The 21830-nt window shown below is 43.2% G+C and overlaps 1 protein-coding gene across 1 annotated transcript; it reads right to left on the reverse strand.

The window, feature by feature from the left end:
- Window positions 1–524: 524 nt before the first annotated feature.
- LOC309634248 (uncharacterized protein C9orf152) lies at window positions 525–12372 on the reverse strand. The gene is made up of 3 exons (XM_082404213.1): window positions 8431–12372; window positions 6501–8112; window positions 525–2667 (listed from the first exon to the last, which is right to left on the reverse strand). Exons 2-3 carry the CDS (start codon window positions 6688–6690, stop codon window positions 2156–2158), a joined length of 702 nt encoding a protein of 233 aa, XP_082260339.1. The 5' UTR covers window positions 6691–8112; window positions 8431–12372; the 3' UTR covers window positions 525–2155.
- Window positions 12373–21830: the final 9458 nt, after the last annotated feature.

The raw sequence follows: 21830 nt of genomic DNA on the forward strand, positions 1-21830 counted from the left end.
ATTGCTTTGCAGTGGTGTGTTAGTTTCTGTTTTATAACAAAGTGAATCAGCTATACATATACATATATCCCCATATCTCCTCCCTCTTGCGTCTCCCTCCCACCCTCCCTATCCCACCCCTCTAGGTGTTCACAAAGCACCATTCTGCTCCCACTCTTGCTTGAGCTAACAACATCTTTCCCACTGAACTTCCCCTGGCCGTAATTTCCCCTGACATTGCCTCTTAACATGACCATCCACTCATTCTCCATAGAACAACCAGAGTCATCTGGTTAAACTGCAAATCCAATCATTTTGGTCTCATATGTAAATCCCTTAATGGCTACTTATTGTATTCAGAATAAAATTTAATATTGTACTATGATCTGGCCCCTCTCTACCTGTGTTAGCCATTAGTTCTGCTCATCCATATTTCCATTCCTTCTCTCCTTGTGGGCACATGAAATGAATGCACTTCCTCATACCCTTGAAGTGGAGATATGCCCATGTTACTTGCTTTGGACAATGAAACATAAGCAAAGTGATTTGAGAGCCAGTATGTGACTTTTAATGCACTTTCTTCTGCTACAGTGATTAGGGAAACCAGTATTGATGTGGTGGTGCCACAAGATTGAAGCAGCTTGAATTGTTAGTAATAATGTAGGAGAGCTGCCCTGGAAGTTTGCCCAAATCCACAGTGGAATTTTCATGAGTGGGAAAAAAAAAGCTTCTGTGTGAGGTTTGGGAGTTGTTTGTTACTCAGCAAAACATAGCCTATCCTGATTGATACACTGTAGAAAGAGGAGTTACTTGTGGGAAGCCTCTTTAAAACAAAAGCAAAGGAAAATTTTTTTCAGAAAATTTCCTTGTTTTTCTTTTTTTTTTTTCCCTTGTTTTTCATTAGACTATTTAAAAAAATTAACAACTAGCTCTTATTAATTATTCACAAAAGGAATCACAATGAATCCCCAAATTGGAGGGAAGTTCGGGGTGGCCCAAGGAGAAGGCACACACATATTTTGGCAGGAAATGACACTCCTAGGTAACATCTCTCAATGTGGGTGGGCAAGACTGGATCACCATGGGGACAAAAGGAAGATGTAGGTAAAACTTTACAGAGAGAGAATCTGGCATGAGGAAAAGTCACTTTAGGTGTGTTTATTAAAGTTAAACATTAACCAGGTAAGATAATTTCTTCCCCACCACCCAAGTAATACCTGCTTCACTTTGTCTTTGGTTTAAAATATACCAGGAAGTATCTGAATGATTCAAATTTGGCTGAAAAGGGAGCAATTTTTGAGGAACACATACTTTCCAAGCAGGAACATTTCTTTATCTTCTTCTTTCAGGCTTCTATTACTATATATCTTCAATGATGGGCAGTGTTTAATTTGGGGAGAGAGAGAGAGAGATTGAAGAAGGGAAGAAGAGAGCAAATAGGAAAAAAGGAAGGGAGGGAGGGAGGAAGGAAGGAAGGAAAGGACAGAGAGAGAAGGATGAAAGGAAATAAATCTATAATGAGACTGGAATGTGCAGTCTCAATGAGAGGGGAGAGATGACCAACCCTTCCTAAAGACACTTAAACACACAGAACAGTAGGTGGCATTGTTTTGACCCTTTTTACCCAGGGTGACCATACTTTGGGAGGCTCAAGCTAAAATGGTGTGGTCACTACCAATGAATGTAGAGACTTGTAAGTGAGCTGGCCTCCAGGCATAGTGACCAGAAAAAGGAAATTCTCAGAGCCCCTCTTCTCCAGAACATGTGAGAAATCCTCAGAAGTTACTGAAAACAAGATTGCCCACGCCTGTCGACTCTAGGGCACTGCAAAGGCATCCACTGGCTAGGGTCTCTGTTTTATGTTTCAAAATTCTCTAGTTCTAAGGACTGAGTCGATGTCCATAGCAATGTCTTCTTATGTAAGCAGAATGGGGCTGCACTGATCAGACAACACTCTTTCATCCTGAGCTGTGAGCAGTCTGGTCTGGGCAATCTCTCTCTTTTTTTTTTGAAGGGCAAGACTACGTGCCCACTGCAAAGTTCATGTCCCACAGCCCCGACGATTGATGTAGTCCAGTTCTGCTCCCAGGTAGAGGCCCTAGCTGTGCCTCTGCCTCCTAAGTTCTTAGGCGAGGCCATAGATGGCCTCAAGGTTGAGACCTTTGAGTAGAAAGCTTCAGGCTGGGCCATATAAGCCCAGGTTCCGGGCCGCCTGGGAGATCCTGGGAGTTTTCCTCTGGGGAAATGGATAGTGAGCTGGTTTTCCAGACCTGTGTGGCTTCTTTATGGAAGGAGGGCCCTGAGTGCCAATGTTTAAGCCAGATCCCACTGCCTTTGTTTGGGTATTGCCCACTTGACATTCATGCTGGGCTGCCTCTGGGATCGTGCTTCCTTGCTGAGTCATCTGAGTGTCTTCAAACAAGCCTGGGAGCCTTTGCTCAGACCCCATGAACTTGTCCTTGTGCTTTACTTGATGACTGGTTTCCTGGTGGAAGGTTTGGACCAAGCGGTGCATCTCTAGGTGCATGTGCCATGGAGACTCGGGGGCCTGGAGACAGCCTCTGTCAGCCTCCTCCAGCATCTCCTCTGCCTCAGGATCCGCCTCTTCTAGGGACAGTGAATGCCTTCTCTCCTTGTTAATCCAAACAGCACTGACCATGGCCTCAGCAAGAGCAGGCATGTTCCCTCCTGAGAAAGCAAGGCACCAGCAGGGTCACCACTGCAAAGTACATGGGTGGCTCTCATTCTGGGGGTCTCAGAGCTTTCAAGCTGAAGGAAGGCCTTGCCAAATACATTAAGGAGGCCAGGTACCCAATTCACTGCATTATCTCTCTCTAACACACACACACACACACACACACATTCATGCACAATTATTCATTTATTCAACAAATATTTATTAGGCCCTTATAATGTGCCAGGCATTATTTATTCTAGGTCTTGGGAATACAGTAATGAACACTGAGACAAAATCTACCTCTTCATGATGTGGTCTAGTGGAGTAGAAAAGAATAAGCAAATAAACATACTATAATAAAGTTTCTGGTGGTAATCAATGCTATGGAAAAAAACATTCGAGTGTGATAGAATTTAATAGGAGATCAGTTTTTGACTGCAGTGAGGGAGTGAACCCTAGGAAGATCTAGGGAACTCGTATTTCAGACTAAAAGAATAACGGGAACCAAGGGCACAATATGTGTTCACCCACATGTGTGATTCACATACACTGGCCAGTGGAAAGGGTTATTCTTAACTTACAGGGTTTTGTGTTGTGGGATTCTGATAATGGGTTTAGCACCCAAGGCAGAGGAGAGGGGAACTGTGTTTTGAGGCAGCTCCTTTTGGAGGACTGGTCTTTATCTTTCGGAACCATAGCCACTGTTCTGGGAACATGTTTGCAGCACCTACTGCTTCCCTGAACTGGCTTCAGGGATGAGAAGGCAGACCGATGTCTTTCTTCCTTCTCAGGGACATCTTTTTACCACCTTGTGGAACATGATAGTTTCTTGTCAACTCTTGGTGGCATTGAGGATTGGAGAAATGACTGAAAGCCATTTTCCTATAGAAGGGAGACCTGTGGCCAGCCTGGAATTCCCTCTGAAATGTAGTGAAGCTCCCTTGAGCATTCTGACATTTGTCCCTGCTGGAGGCCCCTAGGTGACAGAGTACATGGTGTGAGCGGAGAGATGGTGTTGAAGGAATAAAGCCAGAAGGAAGCCCTTGAACTCTAGTGCTACGAATCCAGAACACCTGACACTGCATTTCTAGAACCTAAATACATTCCATAACACTAAGGATGAAGAAAGCTAATTCCAGAGGGCTTCCTTCCATTAATCAGCTCCCAGAGTACCTGCCCTTCCAGATACAACCCAGTGTCTTAAGACCCTGAAATCTAGTTTTAGTGGGAGCCAATGTCAATGGCCACTCAGTCTTCCTGAGTCTCTGCTATGCTGGACACAGAGGATCCCTAAATTCCTTCTACTTGCTTGGCTTCATGGCATTAATATCTCCTGGTTTTCTCCTATCATTTAAGAAAAATGAACTGTGGTAAGACACACACAACATACAATTTACCGTCTTAGCCATTTTGAAGTGTACAGTTCAATAGTGTTAAGTCCATTCACATTGTTGTGCAACCGACCTCCAGAACTTTTTCATCTTTCCCAAACTGACACTATACCCATTAAACAACTCTTCATCTCCCCCACCCTGGCAACCACCATTCCACTTTCTGTCTCTGTGAATTTGACTACTCCAGGTACCTCATATGAGTAGATCATTACAGCACTTGTCTTTTTGTGACTGGCTTATTTCACTTAGCATAATATCCTCAGGGTTCATGTAGGTTCATCCAAGATTCAGCATGTGTGAATTTCCTTTTTCGGGCTAACATTCATCTGCTACCATTTTGACTGCTATCTTCCCTGACTTCTTTTCCTCTGCTTGTCCCTTCAATATTTGAGTATTGTAGAACTCTAATTGTCATCCCAGCCTCTTATCAATTTACACATTGGTCCTCCACAATTTTATCCATGCCCATGGCTTCAACTACTACCAATATGTTGATGACCCCAAATCTATATCTCCAGCCCACATTTCTCTCCTGAGATCCAGGCTGGTTGGAAGTTTTACAGACAACTCCCTCAAATGCAGCATATTCACAAAGAAATTCATCTCCTCCTAATCAGAAATCTTTTTCTCCTATATTCTGTATCTCAGTGAATGGTACCACCATCCAGCCTGTTGCTAATGTGCAGGCAAAATTGCTTTTTTGCCCCCTCCCCCAGCATCACTGTCACCTCATTTTTGTAATCTTGCTCTGATTTCTCCCTGGAGAACCACCTTATTCCTCACGCCCAGTCCAAGTGCTTCAAGTGTGCTTCTAACTCACACTCGTGTGACATAACGATCTGGTCCTCAGCCAATTAGCACAGAAAACCCTAAGGAGCTTTATACATGTTAATTTATTTAGTTCCCACCGCAACCCTCTACTTTGGGGACTACCGTTTTTCCCAGCTGAAAGAGGAGGAAGCTGAGTCACAGAGTAATTTACATGACTTGTTCAAAGCTGCACAGAGCAAGTCAGTGGCAGAGCTGGCACTCAGGTTCAGGCCCTTCTCTGGAGACCAAGTACAGGAACACTCCATCAGACAGCACACTACTTCTCACAGTTAGAGCAAGAATGTGGACTTGCAAACTGCTAGAAATGCCCTGAAAGATTCTGACTGAGCCTCTGCGGGTGAGAAGTCTTCCCTGGGGAAACAGAGCCTGAGCGCTCCCCCTTGCATTAACCTGTTGTAACTCATGATGTAACTCATATGTGGTGACGACGGAGGAGGGAGGTTTGAGTTGTAGGATGCAGGAGAAAGGGGCAGCGGGGAGGGATGGGCAGGGGTGGTGAATTCTACGGGGCATGCTGAGTTTGAGATGTCTTTGGGGGCATACCCATCACATGGATGTGTGAGTCTGAACCACAGGTGTGTTAAATCTGCTTTCGTTTGATACGAGTTTAATTAATGCTTGCTGAGTAACTGAATGAATTAATACCCTTGAGGATGGAATAGGGCTTTAGGAAACTGCCAGCTTCTGCCCTGCGGAGAGAGGGGGCTATTTGGCTGTACCAGTTCAGTTCAAATGGACCCCACTCATTGGCAACAGCCCAAGTTGTGAGAGATGGGTGCCTTTAGCCCAAGGCAGTGCCCTTCCTGTCCCAGACAGTGAGGACCCTCTGGCCCCTGATTCCTTCCCAGACTTGCCTAGAGCGGGGTGGGCTGCTCAGTGAGTCCTGAACTGTATAAATAGCCACAGAAATTCCCAGAGCACAGCCTTGACCTTTCAGGGGGTCTTCCTACCTCTCTTGACTTGCCCTCCCGGTTAGAGGATGAAGGGCTGGGATTTGACAATCGCTTGCTTCCTGAGCCCTGTGCTCCTAACTTCCTCCTGGAATAAATCTGAGTTCCCAAAGGGAGGCGGCTTCTCCCCTGGAGGCGGGGCTTCTGTGTCTCAGTGCCCCCCCCCCCCAGCTGCTGTTCGAGGGGGTACAGAGCTCGCTTGGTGAGCCTGGGTGCCTCCTGGGTCCCTGAGCCCTGCGTTTCCTCTGGCCAGTGCCCAAGCTGTTGGGAACATCACGTGTCCTCTCTCCCTGGAACCAGTTTCTCTGGTTCACAAGAGGTGCCTGGGTGAGACCCAACCAGGAAGCACAGCTCCCATCTCCCCACCTGGCCTGGCAGAGGGGCCAAGCCCGGCTCACCAGGCAGACCAGTTGCGCAAGATCAGAACCTAAGAGCAGAGGCCAGGGACAGCGCGCTCCCTGCCAGCTGCCTGCTTGAGGCCCCAGCGGAACGGCCCTGCACCGGCCTCCCTGTTCTGACTCTGCCTCTGGCCAGCCCGCCTCCCTGCTCTTCCCCACCAGGAGGCCAGCAGAGCCCTGGCCCTGCGCTGCCCACACCTCAGCCGCCCATTCTGCCCGCAGCCAGGCCCTCGTGCCTTCCCTTCTGCCCCCAGCACCTGCCCAGCCCTACCTTTCGGGAGCAGCACGTGGGCCTGGGCCTTCTGTTGCCGTCTCAGGCCTTCATACCGGGCTCGCAGGAGCTGGGTGCCGAGCAGGGCCCCTTTCCCCGGGGCCTGGGTCCCAGAGGCGTCGGCCATGAAGGGAGACCCCAGCTGCCAGAAGTGGGGCAGGGCAGGGCACGGGCAGGGCAACCCCTTCATCTGGATCCGGATCCGGGAGCAAAGCAAACACTGATGGGCGGGGCTGGGGGGGAGGTGGTAGGGCTCAGGGAGAGGAGGGGGGAGAGGGAAGTGAGGAGGAAGGTGGAACGATCAGGAGAAGAGCAAGGGAGGGAGAGCGAGAAATTGGGGGAAGGAGAAGGGTGGGAGCGGGCGGTAAGGAGAAGGAAAAGTTGGAGGGGGAGGAGGGAAGGAAGGGATGCAAAGAGGGGATGAAGAATGGAGGAAGGAGGTGATAGCCACGGGGGATGAATGGGGGGAGAGAAGAGTGAGCACGGGGTTGGGGGGCAGCAGGAGGAGGAAGGGGGCAGGGAGTGAATGAAAGTGAGAAATCGATGGGCAGGGAGTGAGGGCCGGAGCAGGGGACAGAGAGAAGGACAAGCACGGCTTCTCAGAGTCCTTTCGGGGTCCAAGGAGTGTCCTATTCCAGGTCCTTCACTGCTTGATCCTAAAGTGTAGAATACGACTCCAGGAGCTACAGTGAAGCCTCCTGTTTCCTGGCAGAGCTGGAGCTAGTGCTGGGGGATGCCAAGTGCCCGCCTTGGTTCACACCCCTTGGACTGGAACCTGGGTGCTTGTCAGCAAAGCTGCCTGTTTGGTTGGCAGTTGGAAAAGGAGCTGGAGCCTCAGGAATATGCACCAGCATCCGGGCAGAGGGAGACCCAGTAGCAAAGGTACCCCTGAGACGTCCACTCACCACCCAGTGTGCAACTCAGGAGAAAGCCCAGCCCCAAAGTCACTGCGGGGACAGAGCCAGGCGAGCCCTGGCCTCTAGCCAGCCCCACCTCTTTGACATTTGACGTAGGCTCTGTGGTCTCAGCATTTTCCAACCAGTTAAGTTGGTGTTTATCTTACCCACAGCTACGTGCGCTCTCCCCTCTGCTTGCTAGCCCCACCATGTCTACAACCGCTTTGAATCCTAAACCCTCTCTCTTACACCAGCTTCGGCCTGTTCTAGCTCCATTTGGCGGATTAAGTTTTCTCTCTTCTTCTAACATAATTACCCAATTACCCAAAATATCTACAGAGGCAGTGGAAACAGTAGTAGCTGAATTTAGGAGACATTTTGGAGAATAACTGGATGGTATTTAGCCATAGGACATTGGATGAGAGATGGAGGGTGAAAATCTGTTGGATGGTATACGCCGTATACATATATGCTATATACTTTGTTGGGTGGCATGTGCTGCTGTAATAAGGTACCACAAATTGGTTGGCTTAAACAACAGAAATTCATTGTCTTAGAGTTCTGAAGGCTGCAAGTCCAAGATCAAGGTGTCAGCAAGGTTCGTTCCTTCTGGGCATTGCAGAGGGAATGTGTTCCATGCCTCTCACTTTGTTTCTGGTGGTTTGCTAGCAACCTTCGGCTTTCCCTGGCTTGTAAAAGCATCACCTGATCTTTGCCTTTTTTTTTTTTTTTTTTAAAGATTTATTTATTGATTGATTGATTACTATGTTGGGTCTTCGTTTCTGTGCTAGGGCTTCCTGTAGTTGTGGCAAGCGGGGGCTACTCTTCATCGCGGTGCGCGGGCCTCTCACTGTTGTGGCCTCTCTTGTTGCAGAGCACAGGCTCCAGACGCGCAGGCTCAGTAGTTGTGGCTCATGGGCCTAGTTGCTCCGTGGCATGTGGGATCTTCCCAGGCCAGGGCGCGAACCCGTGTCCGCTGCATTAGCAGGCAGACTCTCAACCACTGCGCCACCAAGGAAGCCCCAGATCTTTGCCTTTATATTCACATGGTGTTCTCCCCATGTGCATGTCTCTGTGCCCAAATTTCCCCTTTTTATAAGGACACTGGTCATATTGGATTCGGATCCACTCTAATGACCTCATCTTAAGTCAACTATTTATATCTGCAATGATCCTATTTCCAAACAAGGTCACATATGAGGTACTAGGGTTAGGACTTCAACATATGGATTTGGGGGGAGGGGGACACAATTTAACCCATATCAGGTAGAGAAATGGTAGCTCCATTCACAGAGATGGCACAGGAGAGGAGCAGATTGGGGCAAGGGAGAGGAGGAGGGATTAATTTTAGATGTTATGTTTGAGGTACCTATGACCGTTGGGTCATCAGGAGGGAGTTAGAAGCTTGGTACAGAGAGGCAGATGTTATTGCTTGTGAAAATGATACAGTTCATTATTGGAAAAATTTTATCATTAGACAGTCACACATATAGAGAATTGAGAGATGGTCCAAAGTTGCTTTCTTTTCCCTTTTCAGCCACCATTAGCTTGTTCAAGTTCATGTTTAATGGGCAGAAGAGAGGTCTCCTCCATGCACTTCTAATTTTCTTCTTTCTCCTGTCTTGTCCCAGCATCTAACTTCTTTCTCTTGGCATCTGGTCCATCATTATGTTCTTACTACTGAGAGAGGGGATGAATGGTCTAGGCTAGTGGGGCTTCTACAAGACTACTTTTTAACATAACTTCTGTGCCACTATTTAAAAAAAAAAGTCTCACTGTCTTCCCCCCACCTCCTCAAGACCTCTGCAGTTATCCTGGCTTGGGTTGGGTAGGGCTCCATCAGTGGGAGGGTATATACTCCAGGAAGAGGGTTATGAAGGTGAAAGTGTTCACCCTACTGTATAAAAATGGAAGTTTTCAGTCCATATGTGGCAGCTGAAGTCTCAGAATTGAATGAAATTTCCAGTTTAGGAGGATATTTCAAGATACCAAGCTCTAGGAAGACCAATATTTAAGGGGCAGGCAGAAGTAAGAAGGTAATGTTGAGGACAAAAGAAGTGAAATCAAAATGATAGGAGGAGAAACAGTGAAGAGGGGCATCCCAGACTGTAAGGAAGGAAAGAAATGTCGCAAAAGAGCCAGACTGGCCAAAAAGGGGGAGACAGAATCTCTTGATTACCTTCCTGCCCTGTAGAATAGTATCTGAGAAATATACGCAAAAGACTGCTTCTCAATCTGGCTACACATTCAGACCACCTTGGGAGTTGTATTTATTTATTTATTTATTATTTTTAAATTAATTTCTTTTTGGGCTGTGTTGGGTTTTCGTTGCTCGGCGTGGGCTTTCTCTACTTGCGGCAAGTGGGGGCTACTCTTCGTTGCGGTGCATGGGCTTCTCATTGCGGTGGCTTCTCTTGTTGTAGAGCATGGGCTCTAGGCGCGTGGGCTTCAGTATTTGTGGCACGCAGGCTCAGTAGTTGTGGCCCATGGACTCAAGAGTGCAGGCTCTGTAGTTGTGGCGCACAGGCTTAGTTGTTCTGCGACCTGTGGGATCTTCCCGGACCAGAGCTTGAACCCATGTCCCCTGCGTTAGCAGGCGGATTCTTAACCACTGCACCACCAGGGAAGTCCCACCTTGGGAGTTTTAAAAGAAACACCCATGCTTGAGTGCCTCCCCTAAATATTCTGATTCATGTAGTCTGGGGTGGTATCTGGAGATTGGTATGTGTCTAACGTTCTCCACTGCTCTAGAAAGCCAGCTGCCCAGATTTCTGAGTCCCTGGGTCTCTGGGTGAGAGACAAATGGTGGGAAATAGCCCAAGCTTCTTCATCCTTTTTTTATCAGGGAGCGTCTCTAGCATGAGCTGAAGACAATAGGGACCCCTCCATTCTAGTCCAGTTGCACCTGCCATCAAACTGGACTCAATTTCTACTATATTTGACATTTATTTATCAATCTTCATCTTTTAATATTGATAGTTATCCCTCTCTATGGTTGTATCTTTGTAGGTGTTCCGATGAGAATTAGGAGAGGCTACCAACTGCTGGTTGCCTGCCTTTTGGAAGCTTAAATTCCTTCTTTAGTTCCTCTCTCTCTTTTAATACCCAAATCTTAAATCTATTTGGAATTGATTTTAGTGTGAGAGTTTCAGATAAAGCATGAATCTAGTTATTTTTCTTCCAAAGAATTGTCCAGTTGCACAATACCACTTACTGAATAAACTTCCCTTTCCCTATGTTGCAATAACGGTAATAATACTGTAAGAAATAAGTTTGCTCAGGGTTCAAGACACCAGAAAGGGATGAGATGCCCTGTTATTTGAAGAAATATTTTCTTTTTTCCATATGGTTTAAACTGTACTGAACCTGAAAATGAAAGTCTGTGTTGAGAGGTAAGCATGTGTTTAATCTAACAGGGTCAGTAAAGAAAAGAACCACTTTCCCTGCAGCTCTCATGGGAGCTTATAGTAAAGGAAATTAGACCTAGAGGATCCAAGTCCACACTTGTTCAAGGGACCCAGCTCTTCTATAAGACTTGGATGACAAAGGTGTCACTTAATCACTAGGGCACTATTCCAGAGAGAATCACTCAGACCGGAGGCACTATAAAGGCCAGTCATTGGTGGACAGAGATTCAGAGACTTGAAGAAGCCAGTATGGGAGATGGTTTGCGAGCCAAAGGCCAGGAGAGCCAGGTGTATGTGGGGATGGGTGATCAACAGGAGTGGATCCTGTCCTGGTGAAGGACTTAAGTTTTGAGTTCTTTCCACTGGAGACTCCAGGGAAAGCTTAAGATACCCTGATCTTTAGCTTTTCCTCTTCTCAGTAATAATTTCACTCTGAAATTATCCCACCTCTACAGCTTAGTGATGTAGCCTTAGAAAGACCAAAAGGGCAAGATGGTGAGGGATGGGAGGCCTTCCTGGGATGTCTTCTTGCTGGTTCCAGTGAGGAGGGGCCTCATCCTGTTAAGTAGACTGTGACTTGGGGTTCCATGTGGACAGTGTCCACAGGAGAGCCAGGTGTGATGGGAAAGGACTCAGGATGTCGAAGAGTGCTCCAGGGCAGACAGACTCCTAAGTTCAAGGTTCTCGGCCTTATGGAATGAGAGGGATTCCTCTCTGAAAAAGGCAAGTATGTGCCAGACCTGTGAAAACAATAGTTTCATTCATTGAGCCCAGACAACTGTGGGCCAGGTATGTGCTAATCACTCCATGTATATAATCAATTTTTTTTTGTGGTAAAATGTACATAACATGAAATTCACCATTTGAACCATTTTAAGAGTACAATTCAGTGGCATTGAGGAGATTCACAATGTTGTACAACCATCACCACTATCTATTTTCAGAACCCTTCATTGTCCCAAACAGAAACTCCGAACCCGTTAAACAATAACCCTTCATTCCTTTCCACCCCCCCAACCCCCAGTTCCTGGTAACCTCTATTCTACTTTGTCTCTATGAATTTGCCTACTTCTGGTACTTCATGTAAGTGGAATCATACAATATTTTTCCCTTTGTGTCTGGATTATTTCTCTTAGCATGATGTTTTCAAGGTTCATCCATGTTGGAGCATGTATCAGTACGTCATTCCTTTTTATGGATGAATAATATTCTATGGTATGAGTATAACACATTTTGTTTATCCATTTGTCCATTGATAGACATTTGGCTTGTTTCCATATTTTGGCTATTGTGAATAATACTGCTATGAAAATGGGTAGAGAAGTATTTGTGTGAATCCTTGCTTTCAATTCTTTTGGATGTATATCTAGGAGTGGAATTGCTAGATCATATGTTAAGTCTATGTTTAACTTTTTGAAGAACTTGTATGTAATCAAATTTAATCCCCCTTGAGAACAATGTGAGAGAGGCAACATTATTATCCTTTCTCCTTCACCTTTTATATTGAATTCATCTCTAGCCCAGGTAGTTCCAGCTCTGAAATATATCCCAAACCCGTACGCTTATCTGCACTTCCCCCCGGCACCATCTTGGTCTCAGTTGTTCTTGTTTCTTTCTCCAAGACCACTGCAACAGCCTCCTAACTGGCTCCCTGCTTCTATACCGTGCTCTCCCATTTATTCTCTTCTCAGTGATCAGTGTTCTCCTGAAGGCCCAAGGCAAATTGACTTACACCTTCCCCCTAGTTAAAATCCTTCAGTGGCTTCCCAACGCCCTCAAACTAGCATTCAAGTCTTTCTCATGGCCTATGAGGTTGTGCATGTCCTGGGTCTGTCTCACCACACCAGTCTCCTGGTTGACTTTCCTCTTGCTCCCTACATTCTAGACCAGATTTCCTACAAATACATTACAGGTGTGCCCAAGATTGAGACCCACAGACCCCAGGGCAGGTGCCTCCAGCCACAAAGAGCTCATCCACTTACTCCAATGGCCCATACAAAGAGTATCATCTTCTAGGTGGGCCACAGTGTGAACAAGGGGAGAAAGTTCTCTTGCCATGTTAGCCTTCTCTCATTTTCTTGAATGCCCCCGACGTCTGTTCCTCTTTGGAGCTTTGCTATGTGCTGAGAGCTTTGCTCTCTCCATCTTCTAAAATACTCCTTTGCTTACCCTCATCTCCGTCCCCATTTTCATGGCATGCTCACCATTTGCAGCACCTGCTTCTTTCCTAGCTAACTTGCAATCAACTTCAATTTTCAGTTTAAGAGAAGGCTTAAGAGTTAGGAGCATAGACTATGGAACCAGACTATGTGGGTTTGTATCCTATCTTCCCTACTCTTGGCAGTGTGCCTTTGGGCCAGCTACTTAACTTCACTGTGTTTGCAGGTAAACCAATTCCCAAAGACAGGGAGGCAGTATGAGCTGAGTAAACAACCGAAACAAACTTCGCCTAGCATCTTCTCCACAGACTAGGCTTTGTGGCAGTATTGCACCTGGATTCATTTAATCTGCACAGTAATTATATGTGGTTAGGTGCCATGTTATTATCGTCATCATTTCCATTTTCCAGTTGGGGAACTTGAGGCTTGGTGAGGGTAAATGACTTACTGGTAAGTGGCTGAGCCAAGATCAAGACTTTCCAATTCCACACACTCAAACCTCAGACCATCATTGCTCTATTTCAGTTGTATACAGAGTAATACATTGGAATGTCATTTGCCTGGGAACAGTGAAGTCCTGCCCTCCAGTATTGTCAGGATCCAGTTGTAGTCAACAGATCCCACTCTGGCTAAGTCAAGCAGAAAGAGATTTCACATGAGGAATTGGGTGCTTATAAGATGGCTAGAAAAGCAGAAAGAGTAATTTTAGCCCTCCAAACCACTCTACCCTTGTAACAAATTATGTTTTCCAAGGACGGCATAAACAATATCTTCCATCCTACATGCTCTTTTGCAATTGAGTTTGCCACTCCCTCATCAAGAGATGGAGTCTGTATCTTCACCCTCATGAACCTGGATTGGTTGTGTGACATCATTTGACCAACAGAGTGTGGTAGAAGTGATGCTATGCCTGTTCTTGTCATAACTCTTAGCTTCTGGTGACTTTGGCTTCCTGCTTTTTGGAATGCTTGCCCTTGGGTGCTCCTTCTCTAAGCCCAAAGACCATGCTGTGGGCATCCCGAGCAACATGGAGAAGCTGCATGTAGGTGCTTCAGTCAACATTGCCAGGTGAACTCCCAGCCAATAGCCAGTATCAACTGCCAGCCATGTGAGTGAGCCCCCTGGACATCCAGCCGAGTCGAGCCTTCAGATAACTGCAGCCCAGCCAACATCTAAATGTAATTTCATGAGAGACCCCAATGGAGAATTGCTTACCTGAGCCCAGTAAATGCATGAGTAATAATATTAAGTAGTTGTTTTAATTCACTAAGTTTGGGGATGGTTCATGACACAGCAATAGATAACCAGAACAATCCTGACTCTGAATATGTTATCACTGTTGCTCAAACTACTGAATTGGGAAAACACCTGCTAAATTAGGAAGCTGCCAGGACAACTTCTAGACTTCAAGTCACACCATCTCTTCCATGAACCACACTTACAAAATGGATGCATGCATTCTGCCTCTCTGCCAATAAAAATTCTTGAAAATGCATCTGATTGGTGGAACCCAAAGCACCTATACTAGGTGAAGAGAATCCTAGCTGCAAGGAAATCTTGGAAATGTAGTTGTTTCAAAGCTTCCCAGGCTTTGTAAGATAACAGAGGACTGAAATGGATGTTGAGAAAAGCAATCCACAGTATGAGCCACCCATCGTTATTCCTAAATGACTAAGCAATTTCAAGACTCAAGGAAATACAAAGAATGCTTTTTAAATGTATGTTGCATAATTCAGACTCTCTTTTCACCCAAGATATCTTTTGTATTCATTATTCCATAGACCACTGGGGCACAGTTCATCACACTAGATTATTACAGTGTTCAAAGAAATCTTATCAGTATCTGAGTATTTATATCCCTCTGGGAGTTTTTTAAAAATCTTTGCTGTCTTTCTAGTAAATACAAAGAGCAGTTGAAACAAATGATAGTGCTTTGATGCTAGGTTATATTTTAACCAAAAGAATGTAGTCGTCTTGGTAGGGTTCACCAAAATATTCACTGGAATATTTTACAGTCTTCAAGTACTGGTAAAATTTATTTTTTAATTTGTATTTTTTATTGAGGTAAAACTCACATAACATAAAACTCATATTTTAAACTTTTTAAAAATGAACAATTCAGTGGCATTTAGTACATTCACAGTGTTGTACAACCATTACCTCTATCTAGTTACAAAACATTTCATCACCCCAAACAGCAACCCCATACCCACTGAGTTACTCTCCCTTCCCCTGTATCCCTATGTCCTCCCAATCACTAAACTGCTTTCTGTCTCTAAGGATTCTCCTCTTCTGGATATTTCATGAAAATGGAACCATACAATATGGTGCCTGGCTTCTTTCATTCAGCATAATGTTTTCAAAGTTCATCTATGTTGTAGCCTGTATCAGCACTTCATTCCTTTTATGGTTGAACAATATTCCATTGTATGAATACATCACTTTTGTTTATCCATTCATCTGTTGATGGACATTTTGGCTATTGTGAATAGCACTATTTTGAATAAGTATTGCTATGAATATCAGTGTACAGGTTTTTCTTTGAATAGCTCTTTTCAGTCCCTTTGGGTACTCTACCTAGGAGTAGAATCGCTGAGTCATATGGTTGTAGCATGTTGTTTTCATTGCAAAACTTCCTTGGCTGAAACTGTGCTGCATTTTTTTTTAACCTGTTGAAATGATGCTTTAATACTGTCTAAAACTATCTCCAATAAAAACAATACACTCAACTCCTGTATTCTCTCCTGAAAGAGAAAGCTCAGTTCAAGATTTGTCACAGCAATACACTTTCAGTTTAGAACTCTTATTGTTTTAGATATTTACAATCTTCACAAAGTACATAATTGTATACTGAAATTTTGCCATATCTTTAGAATATAGTATTTGGGGCAAGGGGAAATACAGTTTTTAAAGTTAGAACCTAAGTCATTGTTAACATTTAAGTCAATGGCTTTATTAAGTTTATATACATTTCTAAAAGAACAAAGTACAAAACCAGATTGGCTTATTTCTTCAGCAGTTTACTAATTCCACCTTTCACCATTAAACAAAAACACTTTGATAGTTAAAGTTCTCGTTGATCAACTGCTTGTGAGGACTATTCCTTCTTAAGATTATTCTGTAAAGCTACATCCTAATTAGAATGGTATTGGCATTCAAATGCAACCAACTGAATTTTATGAATGACACTACTTTTTTAAAAAAATATTTATTGAGCACCTCTTTTTAAAAATAAATTTATTTATTTTTGGCTGCGTTGGTTCTTCGCTGCTGCGTGCGGGCTTCTCTTGTTGCAGAGCATGGGCTCCAGGTGTGCGGGCTTCAGTAGTTGTGACACACAGGCTCGGCAGCCGTGGTGCACGTGCCCAGTGCTCTGCGGCATGTGGGATCCTCCCAGACCAGGGCTCGAACCTGCGTCCCCTGCATTAGCAGGTGGACTCCCAATCACTGCACCACCAGGGAAGCCCTACTTTGCATTGGGTCTTCGTTGCTGCGTGTGGGCTTTCTCTAATTGCAGCAAGTGGGGGCTACTCCTCGTTGCAGTGCGCGGACTTCTCATTGCAGTGGCTTCTCTTGTTGCAGAGCACGGGCTCTAGGTGTGCAGGCTTCAGTAGTTGTGGCTCATGGGTTCAAGAGCGAAGGCTCAGCAGTTGTGGCTCACGGGCTTAGTTGCTCCGCGCATGTGAGATCTTCCCGGACCAGGGCTCGAACCCGTGTCCCCTGCATTGGCAGGCGGATTCTTAACCACTGCGCCACCAGGGAAGTCCCCCGACACTACTTTTGAGTGTACTAACAAGTGTTTAGAACAGTGTGCTTTTGAGGATTGCTTATTTTTAATTCACATATTGAAATCTTGAACCACAAAAACAATGATGATGAGGAAAAAAAAAATTCCAGAGCTATCTGGCTTCACAATGGTTATGGCAGAAAAGTATAGTCAGCAGTTTCTTCCCAAATGAAAAGGTCATCAGTGGGGAAGAAAAACGTTTGAAGGGTATCTTCAGTGGAATTTGGAACTTCCCTCACCTATCTTAGCAACTGCCTCCTATAGCAAGTTGCCTTGTGAAAGCGCCTCTCATATAAAAGAATAAAAGAATAAGTTCCTTTAGAAAGGCTACAATGGAGAGAGGACTAACTAGGCCAGTGTTAGAAAATCTACATCTGTCCTCGAGATCCTGAGCAGACCTCAGCAGCTTCCTCTTCTGCATTGCAAGAGGGCTGCACTGTCTGACACAACTTCCGGCTCTAACTATGTTTTCATCAAAGGCCACCAAGGCAGGAAACATGCCTTTTTACCTCATAACATGAAGGCATTTTTATAACTATTTTATGTATTGGTTTTATCTTCAGTTTAGTTCAGCAGTATTCTACGTGAAACACCCAGTGCACCTCATATGTTACAAATATTCAAAAAACACGAGCTTGGTGATGACGATTCAAAAGAAGTCATATCCAAGTAACTGATGTGAAGAGACTCAGAAAATAAATCATTTGAGAATATTCTTTATGCCTTTAAAACAAAAAAATAGGTATAATTTTATTTCAAGAAAGTATTTAGCATTTAAAGTGGAGAATGACTAACTAATTGGTAGTGCTGGCATTTATTTTCTTTTCACATTGAAACTTGGAAAACAAGGTTATAAGTTAAACTCAACCTCTTTATTATAAAAGTCTTTATTTAGTCACCTAAGTTTATTTTTACAACAAAGCACTTTTAATGTAATTTAAAACACACATACTTTGATTGAAGAGTGACTGTAAATGGATCCAGTTTTCTTCCAGCTGTGATGACAACTTCGTCATTTCTTCTAGAAGTACAGGCTCTGAAGGAAGCATTTTAAGGTGAGCTTTAAAAACAACGCAAGCTATGCCTGGGCTGGCTGTTCTGCCCATGTTTTCCTCTAAGAGTTTTATAGTGTCTGCCCTTACACTTAGACCTTTAATCCATTTTCAGTTTATTTTTGTGTATGGTGTTAGAAGTGTTCTAATTTCATTCTTTTACATGTAGCTGTCCAGTTTTCCCAGCGCCACTTATTGAAGAGGCTGTCTTTTCTCCATTGTATACTCTTGCCTCCTTTATCAAAGAAAAGGTGACAATATGTGTGTGGGTTTATCTCTGGGCTTTCTATCCTGTTCCATTGATATCTATTTCTGTTTTTGTGCCAGTACCATACTGTCTTGATTACTGTAGCTTTGTAGTATAGTCTGAAGTCAGGAGCCTGATTCCTCCAGCTCCGTTTTTCTTTCTCAAGATTGCTTTGGCTATTCGGGGTCTTTTGTGTTTCCATACAAATTGTGAAATTTTTTGTTCTAGTTCTGTGAAAAATGCCATTGGTAGTTTGATAGGGATTGCATTGAATCTGTAGATTGCTTTGGGTAGTATAGTCATTTTCACAATGTTGATTTTTCCATTCCAAGAACATGGTATATCTCTCCAACTGTTTGTATCGTCTTTAATTTCTTTCATCAGTGTCTTATAGTTTTCTGCATACAGGTCTTTTGTCTCCTTAGGTAGGTTTATTTCTAGGTATTTTATTCTTTTTGTTGCAGTGGTAAATGGGAGTGTTTCCTTAATTTCTCTTTCAGATTTTTCATTATTAGTGTATAGGAATGCAAGAGATTTCTGTGCATTAATTTTGTATCCTGCTACTCTACCAAATTCATTGATTAGCTCTAGTAGTTATCTGGTAGCATCTTTAGGATTCTCTACATATAGTATCATGTCATCTGCAAACAGTGACAGTTTTACTTCTTCTTTTCCGATTTGGATTCCTTTTATTTCTTTTTCTCCTCTGATTGCTGTGGCTAAAACTTCCAAAACTATGTTGAATAATAGTAGTGAGAGTGGGCAACCTTGTCTTGTTCCTGATCTTAGAGGAAATGGTTTCAGTTTTTCACCACTGAGAACGATGTTGGCTGTGGGTTTGTCATATATGGCCTTTATTATGTTGAGGTAGGTTCCCTCTATGCCTACTTTCTGGAGGATTTTTATCATAAATGGGTGTTGAATTTTGTTGAAAGCTTTTTCTACATCTATTGAGATTATCATATGGTTTTTATCCTTCAGTTTGTTAACATGGTGTATCACATTAATTGATTTGCGTATATTGAAGAATCCTTGCATTCCTGGGATAAACCCCACTTGATCATGGTGTATGATCCTTTTAATGTGCTGTTGGATTCTGTTGGCTAGTATTTTGTTGAGGATTTTTGCATCTATGTTCATCAGTGATACTGGTTTGTAGTTTTCTTTTTCTGTGACATCTTTGTCTGGTTTTGGTATCAGGGTGATGGTGACCTCATAGAATGAGTTTGGGAGTGTTCTTCCCTCTGCTATATTTTGGAAGAGTTTGAGGATAGGTGTTAGATCTTCTCTAAATGTTTGATAGAATTCACCTGTGAAGCCATCTGGTCCTTGGCTTCTGTTGGAAGATTTTTAATCACAGTTTCAATTTCAGTGCTTGTGATTGGTCTGTTTATATTTTCTATTTCTTCCTGGTTCAGTCTCGGAAGGTTGTGCTTTTGTAAGAATTTGTCCATTTCTTCCAGGTTGTCCATTTTATTGGCATGTAGTTGCTTCTAGTAATCACTCATGATCCTTGGTATTTCTGCAGTGTCAGTTGTTACTTCTTTATCATTTCTAATTCTAGTGATTTGAGTCTTCTCCCTTTTTTTCTTGATGAGTCTGGCTAATGGTTTATCAATTTTGTTTATTTTCTCAAAGAACCAGCTTTTAGTTTTATTGATCTGGGCTATTGTTTCTGTCATTTCTTTTTCATTTATTTCTGATCTGATCTTTATGATTTCTTTCCTTCTGCTAACTTTGGGTTTTTTGGTTCTTCTTTCTCTAGTTGCTTTAGGTGTAAGGTTAGGTTGTTTATTTGAGACTTTTCTTGTTTCTTGAGGTAAGAGTGTATTGCTATAAACTTCCCTCTTAGAACTGCTTTTGCTGCATCCCATAGGTTTTGCATCATCGTGTTTTCATTGTCATTTGTTTCTAGGTATTTTTTCATTTCCTCTTTGATTTCTTCAGTGATCTCTTGGTTATTTAGTAGCGTATTGTTTAGCCTCCATGTGTTTGTATTTTTTACAGTTTTTTTCCTGTAATTGATATCTAGTCTCATAGTGTTGTGGTCGGAAAACATACTTGATACGATTTCAATTTTCTTAAATTTACCAAGGCTTGATTTGTGACCCAAGATATGGTCTATCCTGGAAAATGTTCCATAAGCACTTGAGAAGAAAGTGTATTCTGTTGTTTTTGGATGGCATGCCCTATAAAAATCAATTAAGTCCATCTTATTTAATGTGTCATTTAAAGCTTGTGTTTCCTTATTTATTTTCATTTTTGATGGCCTGTCCATTGGTGAAAGTGGGGTGTTAAAGTCCCCTCCTATTATTGCATTACTGTCGATTTCCCCTTTTATGGCTGTTAACATTTGCCTTATGTATTGAGGTGCTCTTATGTTGGGTGCATAAATATTTACCATTGTTATATCTTCTTCTTGGATTGATCCCTTGATCATTATCTAGTGTCCTTCTTTGTCTCCTGTAATAGTCTTTATTTTAAAGTCTGTTTTGTCTGATATGAGAATTGCTACTCCAGCTTTCTTTTGATTTCCATTTGCATGGAATATCTTTTAACATCCCCTCACTTTCAGTCTGTATGTACCTAGATCTGAAGTGGGTCTCTTGTAGACAGCATATATATGGGTCTTGTTTTTGCATCCATTCAGCCAGTCTATGTCTCTTGGTTGGAGCATTTAATCCATTTACATTTAAGGTAATTATCGATATGTATGTTCCTATTACCATTTTCTTAATTGTTTTGGGTTGTTTTTGTAGGTCTTTTCCTTCTCTTGTGTTTCCTGCCTAGTGAAGTTCCTTTAGCATTTGTTGTAAAGCTGGTTTGGTGGTGCTGAATTCTCTTAACTTTTGCTTGTCTGTAAAGGTTTTAATTTTTCCATTGAATCTGAATGAGATCCTTGCTGGGTAGAGTAATCTTGGTTGTAGGTTTTTCCCTTTCATCACCTTAAATATGTCCTGTCACTCCCCTCCCTTCTGGCTTGCAGAGTTTCTGCTGAAAGATCAGCTGTTAACCTTATGGGGATTCCTTTGCATGTTATTTGTTGCTTTTCCCTTGCTGCCTTTAATATTTTTTCTTTGTATTTAATTTTTGATAGTTTGATTAATATGTGTCTTGGTGTGTTTCTCCTTGGATTTATCCTGTATGGGACTCTCTGCACTTTCTGGACTTGATTGACTATTTCCTTTCCCATATTAAGGAAGTTTTCAACTATAATCTCTTCATATATTTTCTCAGAACCTTTCTTTTTCTCTTCTTCTTCTGGGACCCCTATAATGTGAATGCTGGTGCATTTAATCTTGTCCCAGAAGTCTCTGAGAGTGTCCTCAATTCTTTTCACTCTTTTTTCTTTTCTGCTCTGCAGTAGTTATTTCCACTATTTTATCTTCCAGGTCACTTATCCGTTCTTCTGCCTCAGTTATTCTGGTATTGATTTCTTCTAGAGAATTTTTAATTTCATTTATTGTGTTGTTCATCATTGTTTGCTCTTTAGTTCTTCTAGGTCCTTGTTAAACGTTTCTTGTATTTTCTCCTTTCTATTTCCAAGATTTTGGATCATCTTTACTATCACTACTCTGAATTCTTTTTCAGGTAGACTGCCTATTTCCTCTTCATTTGTTTGGTCTGGTGGGTTTTTACTTTGTTCCTTTATCTGCTGCATATTTCTCTGTCTTCTCATTTTGTTTTACTTACTGTGTTCGGGGTCTCCTTTTCACAGGCTGCAGTTCGTAGTTCCCATTGTTTTTTGTGTCTGCCCTCAGTGGGTGAGGTTGGTTCAGTGG

This window comes from Balaenoptera borealis, assembly GCF_965194805.1.
Source record: "Balaenoptera borealis genome assembly, chromosome: 8".
Classification (NCBI taxonomy): domain Eukaryota; kingdom Metazoa; phylum Chordata; class Mammalia; order Artiodactyla; family Balaenopteridae; genus Balaenoptera; species Balaenoptera borealis.

Coding starts and splice junctions, on each gene's coding strand:
- LOC309634248 (XM_082404213.1), bottom strand. CDS start 6,690: ATGAAGGGGTTGCCCTGCCCGTGCCCTGCCCTGCCCCACTTCTGGCAG. Junction 2,668..6,500: donor CCACGTGCTGCTCCCGAAAG/GTAGGGCTGGGC, acceptor TTGCTTTCTCAG/GAGGGAACATGCCTGCTCTT.